This window comes from Colossoma macropomum, unplaced genomic scaffold (assembly GCF_904425465.1).
Source record: "Colossoma macropomum unplaced genomic scaffold, Colossoma_macropomum, whole genome shotgun sequence".
Lineage (NCBI taxonomy): Eukaryota > Metazoa > Chordata > Actinopteri > Characiformes > Serrasalmidae > Colossoma > Colossoma macropomum.
The window spans coordinates 1391875-1409549 of record NW_023494792.1 but is presented as its reverse complement, the minus strand read 5'-3'; the positions used below and the strand labels follow the sequence as shown (position 1 = coordinate 1409549).

At 40.9% G+C, this 17675-nt stretch overlaps 1 protein-coding gene across 6 annotated transcripts in view; it reads left to right on the top strand.

Moving 5' to 3' along the window:
• Window positions 1-465: 465 nt before the first annotated feature.
• The window catches only part of tnfaip8l2a (tumor necrosis factor, alpha-induced protein 8-like 2a), a 17986-nt gene continuing 776 nt past the window's right edge, over window positions 466-17675 (top strand). The window contains exons 1-6 of one of the 6 annotated variants that reach the window (XM_036577947.1): window positions 466-542; window positions 4968-5044; window positions 5211-5267; window positions 5358-7343; window positions 7610-7677; window positions 14186-14515. In XM_036577947.1, the coding sequence (XP_036433840.1) occupies window positions 14198-14515 (318 nt within the window). In that variant the 5' untranslated portion in view covers window positions 466-542; window positions 4968-5044; window positions 5211-5267; ... (1 more) ...; window positions 7610-7677; window positions 14186-14197. Of the gene's footprint in view, window positions 543-4967; window positions 5045-5167; window positions 5268-5357; window positions 7678-10479; window positions 10780-14185; window positions 14516-17675 lie in introns of those variants that run through there. The other 5 variants (XM_036577946.1, XM_036577945.1, XM_036577944.1 and 2 more) reach the window with 5 other exon arrangements.

The window sequence follows — 17675 nt, the reverse complement described above, 5'->3', positions numbered from 1 at the left end:
CACTATATTTTATATAAATCTTATACATAACATGATATAAGTTATTGAAAGAATGACTCAGCATGTGTTTGTGTTATGAGCAGTTTGGATTATACAGATGCATAAATAGAAGTAAATATATTGGAATATAATAAATACTATTGTAATATAATAAAACAACTATAAAAGGTATAATATTCAGTAAACGAATAAATAAGTACAGTCACTTGTATGTTGTGCAGGTGACGGACGGTGCAGTGGTGTACTGTGAATCCTCTAAAGACTCCAGGCAGAAACACATTATAGTGTATGATGGATGTTTCCCAGGTTCTTACATTAATGTTGTTGATATTAAAAGTTTTTAGCAGCAGCTCGAGCTGCAGTGTGTCTGTATCAGCTGTGTGTATCACTTTAAATCCACTCGCGGCTCCCTCAGATTTACTGAATGTAAACTGAGCTGGTGATGCTTTATGACCTCCGGCCAGTAGGAGTCGCTGCTCCGCTGTGAGAGGTCAGCAGAGCGGGGATGACCCCCGGAGAGGACTGGACACAGAGGAGCTCAGGTGAGTCTCTCGCTGCTGTTTAAAGGTAATAATGTTCTTTCATTAATGTGTGGTTTGACCGGAAGAAGGAAGGACGCCGTTTTGGGGTGAAAATATTCGACCGTAATGAGAAAAAAGACTGTAAACGGTTTAAAAGTGACGGAGTTCGTTATTCAGTGAACACAAAATAGTGAACAAACTGATTTAATCAGTGCTGTTTATTCATAACGGCCAGCGCTGTGGACACCAGTGTGTCCAGGACTTCCTCAGCTTAATCAGTGAGGCGGTCAGATTAGACCCAGTGACTGTTTATTGAGCTATTATTGATAAAAACTTTATAACATTAATCTGTGTGTATTTCAACACTATAATACACTATTAATACACAATTGAACTGACATATAGAAGTGTTTTACTGTAACCTGCACAGATGTGCACTTATTTTCACAAGAATAAAACATGATGGCTAGATATTTTTATGAAGTATATAAACTGAAAGTGAAAGACTGTATATGATTTACACCTTTGAGTAAATCCAGTGTAGCACTTTTTATTGTTTACCGTGTTAACTTTGTTATACACATCATCACTGTCTTACCTATTTATTTATTTAATTTTTACTGAATTTGAAAATACCAGCTGCTTTTCTACCTTCTCTGAAGCTTTGATGACGAACAGACCAACTGGTGTCAGAATCACTTGAATAAAATCCTCTGTGTGAGTTTCACTCTGAACTACAGTAGCCTTTACACAGATGTAGGGCCTGTTCAGCACGGGATCCATCTCAGCTGGAATCCAGCCGGCATCGTTACTCATAATTAGCTTACCTGCTGAGTAATTATAGCTCATTAAGGTGGTTCGTTAAGACAGCTAAGTTATCTGACGGCCTGCTTCTCATGATGGAGCGCTGCTACATGTGACTGTTAACACAAAACTCGCTTTACTACCCAGTTAAACACTCTTTACATGCAGTTTGTACTCTGGAACAACTGGATGTGATTTTATTCCTGGTTTCCTTAATGTAGACAAAATAACAGACAATACTGCAGTATATTAATGTAGAGATTCAGTTTTAGGTGCTTTAATTTTTGCTGCTTCTTTAAGCAAAACGAACAAGACTGATGAAGTATTGATCAGCGTTCACTCGTCTGTTCGCTCAGCAGAGCAGCCAATCACAGTGATTGTAACTGATTGGTCACTGATCTGGTGTCAGATTTTCACCGTGAAGCGTAAACGTTCAGTAGTGCAGTAGTTTAGTCTCTTTGTTTAACTGTGGTGGTCCGAGGGCCTCACCTGCATGACCCCCTCACCCTCCTGAAAGACTGATGACCTCGACTCAAAGAACCCTGCATGGTAAAATGGTTGTCTGCATGGTGAAATGGTTCTTCAGATTGATGGAGAATGTGTTGTATGTGGTTCTATATGGAACTTTTTTGAAAACGGTTCTGTATAGGATCAAAAGAGGTTCTCTATTGTATAGAAGCTTGACATTATAACTATAGCAGAGTCCTTTTTGGTTCTATATGGAACCATTGTTATTACTAAAGAACCTTTTTTTAGAGTACTGACAGGTCCTCAGTGATCATCACAGACTCGTTTTTACTGTCATCCTTTCGTGATAAACTCTGACAGACTTTAATTAACCAGAACATTTCTGCCCTTTGATCTGTTTCTTTTCCCCCTTTTATTTATTATTGTATATTAATGATCATTCTCCTCCTCCTCTGTTGAATAACTCTTATTGTTTTGACTGTTCACTGTCTGGAGGACGGGCTCCTGGTTTCTCTGAGTTTCTCAAGCTCATTTGGGTCTCGGACGTGGATTTCTGTGAATCTTCTTTTTGACAACACCTGTCGTAAAAAACACACTACAAATACATTTAGATTGAATTGAAGTCATACTTCGCCCCCCACCCTCCTTGGCTATGCTCTGATTTTGAATAATAATGGAGAGAACAGGGTGCAAACAGGGTTTTAGGGTGAACAGGAAATGGAGCTGAAAAGGCAAAAACCCACCGTAGAATAAAGCCGTGTTCTCACTAGAGGACAATATATGAGAAAATGTTAATTTATGTATATTTATATTTTTTATTGCCTCAAAAAAGAAGGAAAATTTCTGATCAGAAAACAGAACTTTCTATGAGTGAATCACACTATTAGGATCTGTAATAGAAAAGAAACGTGCCTGTTTGTGTGAACAGGTTGTAGTTTAAAATGTGCTGTTTATATAGGCTGTCCACTAGATGGCAGTAGAAACTGAGTGAACTGTAATAATTTTTTTTACATTTTTTAATTATAGCTTTTAATTATTTAAATATTTAATTAATCAACTTGTCACCTTTTATGTTTCATGTTTTGGTGCATGTTTAGTGGTTTATCTGTTTCTCGTTGTTATGATTTATGTAACACTGAGAGTCTGCGCAGCTGATGGATCGCTGGCTAATAGTTTCTTGGTTATACACAGCTGCGTTTATGGCTGCTCTGTCTCTGTTTATCTGTAGTTTTCTTTAAATAAAGTTGCTGTTCTGTTCTCAGTCGCCCACATATAAAACCAAACTTAGGTGAACTTTTATGAACAGTTTATTCATTAGTGCCTTTATTTTCAGTCCAGTGAGAGTTAATCTGCTGTAGGGAAGGACTGAGCATTTGGAAATTACTACATTAGCTAATTATGGTGGGAACCACATATTCTCATTTGAAATTAATGTTTTTTACATGGAAAACATGGTGATCTAAACTAGTGATGTGAGAGCGATTTACATGTTGACCCCGCAGGTTTATCTAGATTTTTGATATTACACTGCTGATGGGGAAGCAGGGGGTGATGAATGGTTGAAATCCGAAGAAGATAAGTTGTAGGAGCTGCAGAGAAGTTTGTACAAATCAAAGCTGCAGTTTCTGTCTAAACGAGTCTCTTTGCAGGTGCTGAAGTCATGAAAGTTTCATATTGTTATCTGTGAGAACTCCAGCTCAGCTGCCGACTGCTGCACAGTAAAACGGCCTTTCCCAAAACAGATCCCAGTTACTAATAAAGCCAAAGCTTTGCTCAGAGCACCATGATATTAGCCAAGTGTCCAATTCTAAAAGTTGCTAAAAGATTCATTACCTTGTCTGTAGGTCCCGAAATTAACATCCTTTTACCCTGCGATGTCTTCATCACTGCGTCCAACAGAAGACTTTCTTTAAAAATTTGGATTTTAGTTTGTTCATGTCTTCTCTTACATGTCGGAGTCTCCGATGAGTGGTGGAGGAAAGCAGAGACAGTGAGGGCCTTATCTTCAGTGCCACCTGCATCTGTGGGGATCTCTTCAGTTTGGAAGTTGTTGACTTAATCTTGTTAACACATGAAACATGTCTGAGTTTGAATCTGAATCTGGCATTTCCCACAGAACAGCAGATCACCTCTCAGTTGGCTTTTTGCTCATAAAACAGCTGTTTTATGAACGTCCTTCCTCTGCTGGTTCCTCCTGAAGTGTGCATAGCTGGAAGATGTCTTGTCCAGCACTTGCTGGTAGATCTAAGCCAGTATTCTTATTTTAATGCATTTTCTCTGAGCCAAACTCTGGCTAACTTCAAAAAGAACATAACAACAAATAATACAATATAAAAAACTAAAAACAAAACTGACGCAGCTAAATAAAAATGAAAATAAATATATCATAAAATGACAATGATTCAAATCAGTGTGCAGTCTGCACAACAAGCAGGTAAGAAGAAGCAGGATTTACTCCAAACCAAGCAGTGAGGTCTGATAGGCGATCATTCAGAGCAGATCAGGACTTCCCTAAGTGGGACATTTTCGCACTGTTCATATCAGATATAGTAAATATTGATTTCTACTTTCAAAATCCTCTTGATTTTTTTTATTGTAGCGTTCCACTATTGGTTCATTTGGCCGTGGATGCTCAGAGCCTGAGCAAAGGGAAAGCGCCGGACTCCCAGTCAGAGAAACTTAAAAACATGCAAATAGTTGTTGCCTGAAAGATGTGTAGCAATATTATATGTGTTATGCTGGGCTGTGAGGGAGATGGGGGTCTGTAGTCCCTACAGTCAACAAAGGCTGTGTTGCTTCTCGGCCGTTTCAGCCAGTGCTGGGTGGCAGTGCTCCACTGCTACCTGTTCAGTAAAAGAGCATTTCCAGGAAGAGCTATGTTTCTCGCATTTCTTTCTTTGCCAGACGTCACGTTGTTAGTTGCTAGTTTTCACCCAGTCTCACTTGTTTTTTTTTGTTTCATATAAAATCCAATGCTGTCCAAAGGGAAATGGTTTTTGATATGGTGGGTAGCGCTGTTGCCTCACAGCAAGAAGGGCCTGGGTTCAATTCCTGGCCGAGTGACCAGGGTTTTATTTTACAGAATTTGGCATTTGCTATGCTTGTTCTGTACCGCAGCTGGTTTTTAGCTGCATGTAATCTGCATCTGTTCCTCTTTTTCCTTCCTTTCTACAGATTGCCTGGTTGTATGGTTACAGATGGATGTTCTTCTCTGGCATCAGCTCTAAAATCAAACTCTTCCTACTGAGATGGTGAATTACTGTTATGCTGAAACGTGGAAATCTTCTTTTTTATTATTTTATTGAAATAACATAAAAACATTACAATCTGTATACAAATTGATCTTACTGTTCAGTAACGGTCTTCTTTATCAGATGCAGATAGTTTATCTGCACTGAATGTTTTTTTTCTGTTCAGTTTTTTTCCTTAGTGTGCAGCACAGAGAGATCAAGATGAACCCGCAACTAAGAAGCTGTAAGTCACACACTCAACACACAGACACACTACGATAACCCTGTTAGTGTTATTTACTTTTTAAACGTTAATGACTGTTTGTGTGCACAGATTCCTGTTCTCTCACTCTGGATCCAAACACCGCGAACAGATATCTCTGTCTGTCCGATGGGAACAGAAAGGTGGAGTATGTGGGAGAGGAGCAGCCGTATCCGCATCATCCGGACAGATTTGACGACTGGTCGCAGGTCCTGAGTGTGGAGAGTCTGACCGGACGCTGCTACTGGGAGGTTGAGTGCAGTGGGAGAGCTGAAATAGCCGTGACGTACAGAAGGATCAGGAGGAGAGGATACAGTGACTGTCTGTTTGGCCTCAATAATCACTCCTGGAGGCTCTACTGCTCCTATGATGGCTACTCTGTCTGTCACAACAATAAGATCACGGCCATACCTTCCCCTCCCTCAAACTCCAGCAGAGTAGGAGTGTACCTGGACTGGGGCTTTGGCACTCTGTCCTTCTATAGCATCTCACCCAACACAGGTGCACTTACCCACCTGCACACATTCACTAACACTTTCACTGAGCCGCTCTACGCCGGGTTCAGGGTTTGGGATTACTCCTCGGTTCATCTTCGTAAGATAGAATAGATGGACACTTTATTAAAGGCTGCCTACGAAGGGACTTCATTACACATGCATAAGCATTCAATTTAAAGTTTTATGTCATTAATTACAAGATAACATAAGACGACATAAGGGGCCTTAAACATAAATCAACGTTGTTCCCTTTAACACTGTTATGTAACATGACTGATGGAGATTATACTAGGCTTGGTCGAAGCTCTGTTACTTGGGAATGTTGTAAATTATGTTTATGAAATGTCAGTTAGCTGTATATAAAGGCTTACCAGGGTGTGGTTATTTAAAAAGATTTTTTTTTCAAACCTCTGTCCTTTCATACATCACTGAAAACTGTTTATACATCACTGAAAACTCTTAGTGTTGTAGTTCTGAGGAATGTTGATGATTTGAAAAGTTAAAAAGTTAAACCCATCTCTTCACCAAGTCCTCCCAGGAGCAGAGGCTGTGTCTGTATTTAACAGGTTTAATAATGAACTTTGAACCTGATAGAACAGAGTATGATCCTTTTGAAAGGGATTCATACTGAAAGGACATAGGCATAGATGGTGTGTTTGCATAGAAACTGCCAAGTCACTTTTATTTGTATTGCACATTTAAAACGATAGCAGTTGACCCAAAGTGCTCTCCAGTCAAGGTGGATGAATTAACAAAACAAGTAAACAAGAATAAAAAAAAGAGTACAAGTGAAAACAAGACTTAAGAAAAACACATAAGAATAAAAAAACAAAGGAGCAAAAATAACAAATAGAAACAAAACATAAAAACTGAAGGAAATAGATTATTATAAAAGGAATAATGCATAAAAGGCCACATTCAGTATAAAACACTCCAACAGATTAAAACGCAGTAAGAGGTCTGTTAAAAATAGAGTGGGCTTGACAACAACCACAGGGTCACCCCTCAAACTGAGCTAAAGACGAGAAAAAAAAGGGGGGGGGTGGATCTTAAAGTGTGATGTGAGAGAATTCCAGAGGCTGGGGGCAGCGACAGACAAAGCCTGGTCACCTTTGGTTTGGAGGCGTGAGTGAGGGACTGAGAGGAGGTTGTTCTGAGGATGACCTAATTGACCTGGAGGCAGAATGTGGAGTAAGAAAATCAGTGATGTGTTGTGAAGCTCATCAGTTTAGGATTTTAAAAACATATTTTGTATTTCACTGTTAAACAGTGTAAGTAAGCCAGATCAGCAGTGATGTGTTGTCTTTTCTTGGTTGCACAATTGCATGTTTAAAGCTGGGAGGGACGACTCCATTCGGTACAGGACTGTTAACTACAAGCAAAATAAAGGGGCAGATTGTGACAAACACTTCCTTAAAGATGCATGACGGTATGAGGTCTTGGGGACAATAGGTGGGGTTCATGTGTGAGACCACCTCAGACGGCTGGGAGGATGACGCTGGTTGAAACTGCGGGAGGTGGCTGACTGGATGTTGTCTCTCTGAGGGGTCAGAGTCTGGAGGTGAGATCTGAGATCTTACGTTTTCAATTTTGTGGATAAAGAAATGAAGAAGTTTCTCAGTTTCAGTGGTAGAACCTGAGGTAGCAGCAGCCGGATTTACGACAGAGGTAATTCTGTTGAACAATCTTTTAGGTCTGTGGTCATTTTTATGAATTAGTTGAGTATAATATTGTGCCTTAGCCATTTTATCAGTTATGGTAAAACTTTATACAATTTCCTAAAACTTCATATGAGATTTGGAGTTTGTCCTTTTTCCGTTTGCACAGTGCCGTCCTGCAAGATCGTCCAAGAGGACCAGTGGGGAGGTAAAGAGGCAGCGATGTGTAAATGAAAGGTACGTAGGCTCTGTTTATGTCCCACCCAGGCTGAGCCTGAACTGTATCCCTTTTTCTGTTTTAGGGCACTTTTACATCAGTCAGCCATGTTTCTCACTGACCCTGTTTAAACTTGGTATTAGCATCATCTCAGTGATCTGATCATAAATGTACCGTAAGATGTATAGCTGTTTACATCTGACTTTCCAGGGGTCTCAAAAGTGTCTCCAGTGAACACTTATGATCAAATTTGGAGGAAGAGCACCGCCCATGTTTACTACACCAGTCTCTGCGTTTGTTATCAGACAGAAATGAGCTGCGAGACCTGGTTGGTGTGACTGTGTGAGCTGTTACACACGTGTTAATCACATGGACTGATAACGCAACTTATAAACAAACAGGAGAAGAGAGGACGAATGAAGCTACTTAGCTGCCCTCATGCCTGCAGTGATGATGCAGTTGATTAGGGGGTCTTTATTTGCTGTCTGAGATGCTTTAGTGTTCACACTACACATTTACAGGTGGTCTGAGTGATCGGACCACAGCACATCTTATAGCACCCCAATCACATCCGTATTTAACACTGATCACCTATGATTGGATCAATCGAGATCCGTGTTAAAGCCCAGTATGAAAGGCACTGACTGTATGAATCAAAATGAAATTCCTGAGTGATTTTGAAGGCACTGCAATCGCCCACAGTGAATTTCCAGTGAGCACTGTAGACCATACAGGAGCTGAACATGCACCAAAATGCATTGTAAGTCTGTTGTTACTAAGCAACAGACAGAGAAGTGTTAGCTAATGCTAATGGTGGCTGTTGAACCACTGAAAACCAAAACTCTCGACTCCCAGATGAATCATCAGCTCTGTACAAACACAAAGACCCTACTGTGTTTACTGCCCACACATAACAGAAACACTGAACAGTTGACTGTAGAAAAGCACAATCATGGACCAAAATGAATGAATGTGTGACCCAGTCAGGCTTTGCACTTCCCCCCCATCCTCGTCCTCTGCACCCTCAGAACGTTTCACAGACGTCTAACCCTACAGATAAGAAGCCGACTGTGGGGCTGGTGAGCACTGAACCACATCAGAGGGCCTGAATTCATGTATTGTTATGTTTTTACTGCTGTTTAGTAATAATTTAATAAACCAATTCACCCCAAATAGCGCAGCACTAATGAGCCGAACCGCTTCAGTCACAAACGTTTCTGTTTAGCCTCTTAGATTCCCCCCAACCTCTCCCTGCTCCACCCACTCCCTTCCTTAGCCCCGCCTTCCCAGTCAGGGTTCCCCAGTTTTGCCTAGTTAGTCTCTGTGTATATGTACCTCCACCCTTGACCTGTCCTTGCTCCGCCCACTCTTCATTAGCCCCGCCTTCCTGATTAGTGTTACTTTTCTGAGTCTAGTTAGTCTATGTGTATCTGTAGCTCCTCCCTCTACCTGTCCCGGCTCCTCCTACTCTCTTCCTTAGCTCCTCCTCCCTGATCAGTGTTCTCTGGTCCTGTCTTGTTAGGTTTGTGTGTATGTAGCTCCACCCTCTATCTGTCCTGGCTCCACCCTCTCTCTTTCTTAGCTCCTCCTCCCTGATCAGTGTTCTCCGGTCCTGTCTAGTTAGGTCTGTGAGTATGTAGCTCCACCCTCTATCTGTCCTGGCTCCACCCTCTCTCTTTCTTAGCCCCTCCTCCCTGATCAGTGAGTCTCTGTTGTATGTAGCTCCACCCTCTACCTGTCCCGGCTCCACCCTCTCTCTTTATTAGCCCCTCCTCCCTGATCAGTGAGTCTCTGTGTGTATGTAGCTCCACCCTCTACCTGTCCCGGCTCCACCCTCTCTCTTTATTAGCCCCTCCTCCCTGATCAGTGAGTCTCTGTGTGTATGCACTCCTGATGGCTTCTTCAGCCAAACACAGGCTGCACTTCTCAGTCAGCACCTAACACTGCATGCTGGTTAGAGTGTTTATTCTGCTTGTATCTGCACTGTCTGCATCATGATGACTTCACCTGCGATAGTCTTGTGAGGCTGCAGGTTTCAGAGCCACACACTGAAGTTCCTGTTCACCCCACTGTGTGAGACGGTCTGAAATATCATGTGGTCACACCGTATTAATGCTGTATTAAAGAGATTTGAGGTTGTTTTTGTGCTGAAATTCAAAGAATAATCTTCTGAGAAACGCTGCGTCTGGTCACTGTGAGATCCACACTCTCCCACAGCCGGCCAGGGTTGGGGAGCACTGAACACAATGTGCTCCCAGGCTTTAAAGCATCTTATACACTCTTGTTGGTTTGAACCGAGATGGTAGCCCTGCAGACTGATAGAGCCTCTGCTTCAGAATGGTGTGGCTCTCATCCCTCTATTTTCTCCCCCTCTATCTGTCATTAGTCTCCTCTACCTTTTCCTCCTCCTCTGTCTCTCATTAATGTCCTCCATCTTGTCCCCCTCCTTTATCTCTCATTAATCAGAGATAGAGGAGGAGAAGAAGAAAGATTAATGAGAGACAGAGGAGGAGAAGATAGAGCCCTCCTCTCTCTCTCATTAATCTCCTCTATCTTCTCCACCTCTCTCTCTCATTAATCTCCTCTATCTTCTCCTCCTCTGTCTCTCATTAATTTCTTTCTTCTTCTCCTCCTCTGTCTCTCATTAATCTTTCTTCTTCTCCTCCTCTGTCTCTCATTAATCTCCTCTATCTTCTCCTCCTCTGTCTCTCATTAATCTTTCTTCTCCTCCTCCTCTGTCTCTCATTAATTTCTTTCTTCTTCTTCTCCTCTGTCTCTTATTAATCTTTCTTCTCCTCCTCTATCCCTCATTATTCTCTTCTTTCTTCTCTCTTGTCTAATGAATAAACAGTGTTTCTGGAGCTCGTTCCTCTGGCAGGTTCACGCAGACGTGTTTGTGCATGCATGATGGAGAAACGATGAGCTGCCGTTTCCTCCTTTGATCTTTCTCAGATAGACAGGAAGTCAGGAAACCGCGTAAGTGTTAGCGCGAGGCGTGACTCGCTCAGTTCTTTTGAGGAAACGATCTTTACTGAATCAGAGAAACAGTTGAGTAAACTTCAGAGCAGAGCACTTTCATACAGACTCAGCTCATCCACGGTCAGATCTGCAGCTCAGCAGAGGTAAGGCCTGTTTCAGTCTCTCTCTCTTTACAGTCCAGCATGTGCAGAACTTTGGTAACACCTTATAACATGTTTCATTATGTTATAACACCCATAACTGGCCAAAAATATCTGTGAACAAAACTTCATCAGAACTCAAACATTTACAAACGTTCATACAAACTCAGGGAGTAGCTGGTGGGTCCATTCATATTTATGCTGTATGTGGTGTTTTCCTGTATGTTACCAACACAACCTTCCACCAATGAAGAGCTGTATAACAGCAGCAGATGTAGATCACTATCAGTGAGATGTATAACTTCATAATAGTGATTAAGTTTTAAATTTTGTCTGGTGTGTATAAATGATGACAGTGTTAAGTAGGATGAAGTATGTAGATACGTTTCCTGTTAAAGTGTGTAAAATATGTATTGATTTGAGTTTTTTCAGAACCTAAACTACAGTTGAAAATAAATTATTGAGTGATTCTAAACATCCATAATCTATATAATTGCATATTCATGTTAACCCATCAATAACATAGCCAAAGACAAATGTAACCATGTTTAAGTAATTGCTTCAGTACTTGTATTCACTACATCAGTGAGTTATAGATCTCCATCTGCTCTGACAGCACAACAATAACACCACAGTTCAAGAAAACAGTCAATTCCGCACTTCTCCCCACACCGCACCCCAGATATGGTCAGTCAGATAAGACGTGTTTGGTGTCTGAAGTTTGCTTCTTTAGTTTTAGCTCTGGAGCTACGAGGCTAATATAGCTAACAAGTAATGGAAGCTACCCACCAATTAGCATGATGCTAACCGTAAGCTTAAGTCAGTGCACTTGTCTCAAACTGTGGAGTTCAGTCATTTCTAATAGTCTTAATCATGTGGTTTCACACATCGTATGACTCACCGTTATCTATGAATATGGACTCAGTCTCAGATTTAAGATGGCTGTTATTGATCCTTAGGTATGTAGTGTGATTTGTACATTTGATCATTTTATTTTCAGGTTTTTATCTTTATTTTGTGGTATAATCTGTAGAGTAGTACATAATTCTTCAGTCCAGTCTTTAGTATTTTCGGTTAGTCCAGTGTTTCATAATGTCTGCTGTATTAGCATTGCTAGCTTGCTAATATTACATCATAGCCCACAATGCTTGCTACTATTGCATGACTACTCTAAAGGATTAGTCCACATCATTTTTCAAATTTCACAAATACCAACATTACAGCAAAATCCTATTGAGTAACTTTAAATACCATCACTGTCAAAACAAAACCTCACACTCCCAAATGGGAATTTTACAGAGGAAGAAAAGATTCTTTCCAACAGAATTTAATGTAAAACAATCCAAGAAAATTTACGACATTTCTATAGTCGTGAAATTTCCTCGCTACTAAATATTCCACAGTCAACTGTCAGTGGGATTATAACAAAGTGGAAGCAATTGGCAACGACAGCAACTCAGCCACGAAGTGGTCGGTCACGTAAAATGACAGAGCGGGGTCAGCGGATGCTGAGACACATAGTGTACAGAGGTCACCAACTTTCTGCAGAGTCAATCGCTACAGACCTCCAAACTTCATGTGGCCTTCAGATCAGCTCAAGAACAGCGTAGAGAGCTTCATGGAATGGGTTTCAATGGCCGAGCAGCTGCATCCAAGCCTTACATCACCAAGCACAATGCAAAGCGTTGAATGCAGTGGTGGAAAGCGCTGCCACTGGACTCTAGAGCAGTGGAGACTGTTCTCTGGAGTGACCAATCACACTTCTCCATCTGGCAATCCGGTGGATGAGTCTGGGTTTGGTGGTTGCCAGGAGACAGTACTTGTCTGACTGCATTGTGCCAAGTGTAAAGTTTGGTGGAGGGGGATTATGGTGTGGGGTTGTTTTTCAGGAGGTGGGCTCGGCCCTGACCTCAACCCGATAGAACACCTTTGGGATGAATTAGAGCAGAGACTGTGAGCCAGGCCTTCTCGTCCAACATCAGTGTCTGACCTCACAAATGCGCTTCTGGAAGAATGGTCAAAAATTCCCATAAACACTCCTAAACCTTGTGGAAAGCCTTCCCAGAAGAGTTGAAGCTGTTGTAGCTGCAAAGGGTGGGCCGACATCATATTAAACCCTATGGATTAAGAATGGGATCTCACTCAATTTCATATGCGTGTGAAGCAGACGACCAAATACTTTTGGAAATATAGTCTAGGTTAATAATGTTAATAAGTAATGTTTCTCTAAAATGGAGCACATCAAACCATTCTGGACTTTTTTTTTACACCTGAACCGTTTACTGATACACTTTGACTGGTGGAATTAAACTTTGAGGCCTTTTCATTAGTAACAACTGAGTTTTTCTGTAAGAACTAAAGACACTAAAGTGTAAGTTATGTAGTTATGTCTAATGTGAACAAGGATATGGGTGTTTATCGTTCAAGGGATTAAGTCTAGTCCTGGACTACACAGTACTGAATAGAGATTCTCCACTGGACTGAAAATATAGTCCCAGGATTAGGATTAATTCCTGTCCAGGACACTGACCTATAAAGTCTCACTGTGTTTGGGTTGAAGTGTGCAAAGTCTGTGGTGTGGGTGAGTGTGTGTGTGTGTGTGTGTGTGTGTGTGTGTGTGTGTGTGTGTGTGATGCAATTTCCTCTGTCAGACACAGCGGAAACACTCACTTCCTAAGAAAGACTCTTCACTTCTCTACATAAACACTGAGGATGAGGCTGCAACACTCAAAATTCAAAGAAATAACGATAATAATCTGTAATATCTTTAAATTCCATCCAAGCACGCATACATAAACAGTGTTTAATTAGATATTCAGATATCACTAACTCTGTAATTTACCTAAAAACAGCCCTATACTGTCAGAGAGGGATGATAAAATATTTCAGAGAGTGCTGATGCTGTTGAACTTTCTACACTTAAAGATTTGGTACAGACTGAAATAATTCTGATATTGGTTTCCTTTTAAACAAAAACAACACAAAATCTGATCTGTAGATGAATAAATATCTATTGTATTAATAGCATTTATCAATTATTATTATTATAAATGTTATTTAATATTGACAGTTTTTATCAAAATGCACTACCATCTCTTATGATATAACAATAATTTACTAAAATCCTGTTACATAATACTGGCATGAACACACCATAAACATGTTAAAGTTATGTTATTATGTTGCGTGCTAATTTTTGCTCTAGTTAGCCATCATGATGTCAAACATTATGGCATCTGTCATGATAATTACCATGAATACTAACATGACATTGTTATACTACTCAAACTAATCTGTCATGGCATGTTTATGTAGGAGGGTTAAAGTGGTTCCTAGTTTCCCTTTAGGACTTTAGGACTCTGTGTTTGAGGATGTGTAATGTGTATGATTGTGTTTCCTTCCCCCACAGGGAGGGGGCAGCATGGAGACATTCAGCTCCAAGGATCTGGCCATGAAGGCCCAGAAGAAGTTCCTCAGCCACATGGCCAGTAAGTCGATGGCCCAGATGATGGTGGACGACACCAGCGGAGAAGTTCTGGACGAGCTGTACCGGGTCTCTAAGCTGCACACCGGGAACCGCGCCGAGGCCCAGAAGGTCCTGAAGAACCTGGTGAAGGTGGCTGTGAAGGTGGCGATTCTGATACGCCATGATAAATTCAGCAAAGACGAGCTCAAAGTGGCTCAGGAGTTCAGAAAGAAACTCCACAATGGGGCCATGACGGCTATCAGCTTTCAGGAGGTACAGCCACCAACACTCACTCAGGCAGGGTCTGAAGGGGAATGCGATAGGACGCCCTCTACTGACTAAACAAGTTCCAAAAAATTACCATCTACATTCCCGTTTAGGCCATCTCCTCTTTTTTATCCCCTCTTTGATTAGTGCTCTAGTGTGTTCAAGAAATGGATTGGCATTGTAGTGGGCTACCCTTCACTGTAGAACAGGGGTGTCAAACTCAGCCAGTAAAAGGTCATATTAAAAAATCAAAAAGAATCTGTGAGCCAGAGAAAAAAAGTTTTTATTTAATCTTTAATTAATGTTGTGCTGTAACCTGAACTGACCACTGTTTATCCAAAACATGCAAAAACTTAAGCAGTAAAATATAGGTACTTGTAGCAGGCCTTGAAATATTATATGACTATATTAAATATTTAAAATGTAAAGTCCCCAAGAGCTCAGTCTTTCAAACCTACATATCTGCTAATAGAAAATTAAAATACTTTTGCAGCCTGGATAAGACTGTGTGGCAGGCCTGGTCTGGCCCACAGGCCTTGTGTTTGACACATGGGGTGTAATAAGGCTGACAGAGTGGAAGGCCACTTCTCTCGGCTTTGGGTCATGGATAAACAAGCTATTCATGCAGCATCTTCTCAGCATGTGGGCAAAGACCTGCTCTGTTAGCCACTTGAACGTAGTGGGGCAAAACAGAGTCCAAATGGAATCCTATGAAGTGCCATAGCCCCTCCTCTCTAGGTCCAGGCTGTCTTCTTCTTGGCCACTGGAGCAAGTGCTACTTGCCAATTCCTACTGTGAGTCAGCGACTCATTCTGCGGCATCATGCATGGCAGTGGGTGGTAAAGGAGCCAGAGAGTAAAGGGCCAGAGACCCGTCCATTTTCATGGTTTCTCTGCTTAATCACACCTGCTAAACCTGGCAAGGTAGCAGAGCAGGTAACTGCAGGACTCCAGTCCTGTGCTACATATTGTGAATGTAAACGCTGTGGCAGCACTGAAAGAATTAAACACAGTTGCTGTGATCCTTTGTTTTTAACATTCCCTGTGACCCTATTTTGATGATTATCTGTTATTTTTTTTAAGGCAAAAACTGGTGTGATCTCTACAATAATAACCCTTTCAAAGATTCCAAAATATTTTTGAAAAAAAATACTGAAAAAAAAAAACTGACAAAAAATGTGTCTGTCAGGCTTTGTCTCATGCTGTGTTACAGCATGTAAAAGAACTGAATTATGCATTATTAAATCACAAACTGACAACAAAAGCTACAGATTCAGATTTAAATGAGTAATCAAGTTTAACCATTTAAGACCAAATGTGCTGCTAAAATGTTGTGTAAATAACTTTACAACCATGTGAGATAAAAACAAACTTCAAACTGAAATTAAAGTAGAGAACTGGATCTTTTGCCATAGACCACTGCAGTCGTGCCGTCATTTTGTAGTCGGCGCCATGTTCTTATGCCCATTTTAGGAACTGCAGGTCTGAGCTCCATTTCACTAAGAACATTTCGATAAGGTAGCACAGCTGGTCAGAGAACCTCCACAGCCCGCCTTAGTTTCGTGTAGCTTAGTGACATCAAATTGATGCGCAGTAGCTTTAGCTTGCATGTAGCAATATTAGTATTATAGCTCTTTACCGACCTCGTAATTCGGAGGATCCAGTGATATTCGAGAGAAGAATGTTCACAGCACAGAACGAATCGGGTTCTGAACATGTTTATTTAACACAGGGGGCGCTAGAGGAGATTTTTCAACAGCCCTGTTCATTCTGGCCATAGAGAAATGGAGCTCAGACCCAGAGTTCCTAATATGGGCATAACGAGGACTACAGACTGACGCACGACTACAGTGGTCTCTGTATAGTGTTGTGTATCTTCTGAAACCCCAGGACTGAGCTACACTATGTCTGCAGAGTCGGCTGTGTGGACCACCCTTTAGATCAGTGTATACAGATCAAATGATCAGCAAACAAGTTTTCTTCAGCTTTGCTGTTGTTTTTATTGTTTGGTAACTAATCAGGAGATTTAATACATAAGCAGGCTGATCCAATCAAAGCATGGCTTTATCTTCAGAGCTCCTCCCACAACACTGTAATCTACTACTAGTTCCAGCACAAACTTCAGAAGACTGGACTTCACCGTTTAGAGTGCTGAAATGCTGCACCGCTCTTAAAGGGCAGGAATGATGAGGCTGGAGACAGTCAGTGATGTGATGTGGATCTGTAGAGCTAAATAACAATAAATCACCAGCTATAAACTAAAACCTCCTGACAGATCTGAGAAAAACAGTCACAGATCTGTACTTATATTGACAGAATTTTTTTTTTTATATATGTTTTTATTCTTTTCCAGTGAAAATGTGAAAAAAGTGCCTTTTGTAACTTAGACGTTGAAAATGTGTGTTTATAACTGGCTGTATTACTGAAAAAGCTGTGTTTTGTGCCAGGGTTATTATAATTAACGAGAACCATCATGAAATTGAAACTAGCATTGAAAAAATATACTGCTTAACTGGAATAAAAATGAAAACAACCTTTGAAAATTCTGAAAATTAAATAAAATCTGTAACGTTCACTGCAATACAAACAAAAACAAAATAAAAATACACAGAAAAAATGTAATTTTTTTTTTGTAATTTTATGTATTTTTAAACCTAAACCGTGCTGGAGACGGTGCTAACTGTCCTCTGGCTTGCAGTAGTTTAATCTTATGCTAATTTAGCTGTGCTAATGGTAAAACTTGTCTGAAAGTGCAGTTTGGGATTATTTTGAATGTGACTGACAGAAGCCAATGTGCCATTATTGGTAGTTGTGGTGAAATATGGAGGAGCAGAAGAGTCAGTGACTCAGAAGAGTCAGTGACTCAGGTCAGAGTGAAGAAGCTTATCATACCTTTATAAAGAAAGTTATAGAGCGAGCGGCTCTAACCAACACCATGACACCAGCTCACATCAGTGTGGAGGGCAAACACAGCAAACCTCACCCCGGTGCTTGATGGCGGGTGACGTGATGGCGAGCGGTCTGTGAATACGACATGACATAAACTCGAGGAAGACTATACGCCGGGTTATCGAGACTCAGATGTTGACGAGACTGTCTGAGTCTCCTGCTTTAATGATTTTAAGCAGTAGAGCTTAAAAAGAGTTTAAATCAAGGGGGTCAGGGGG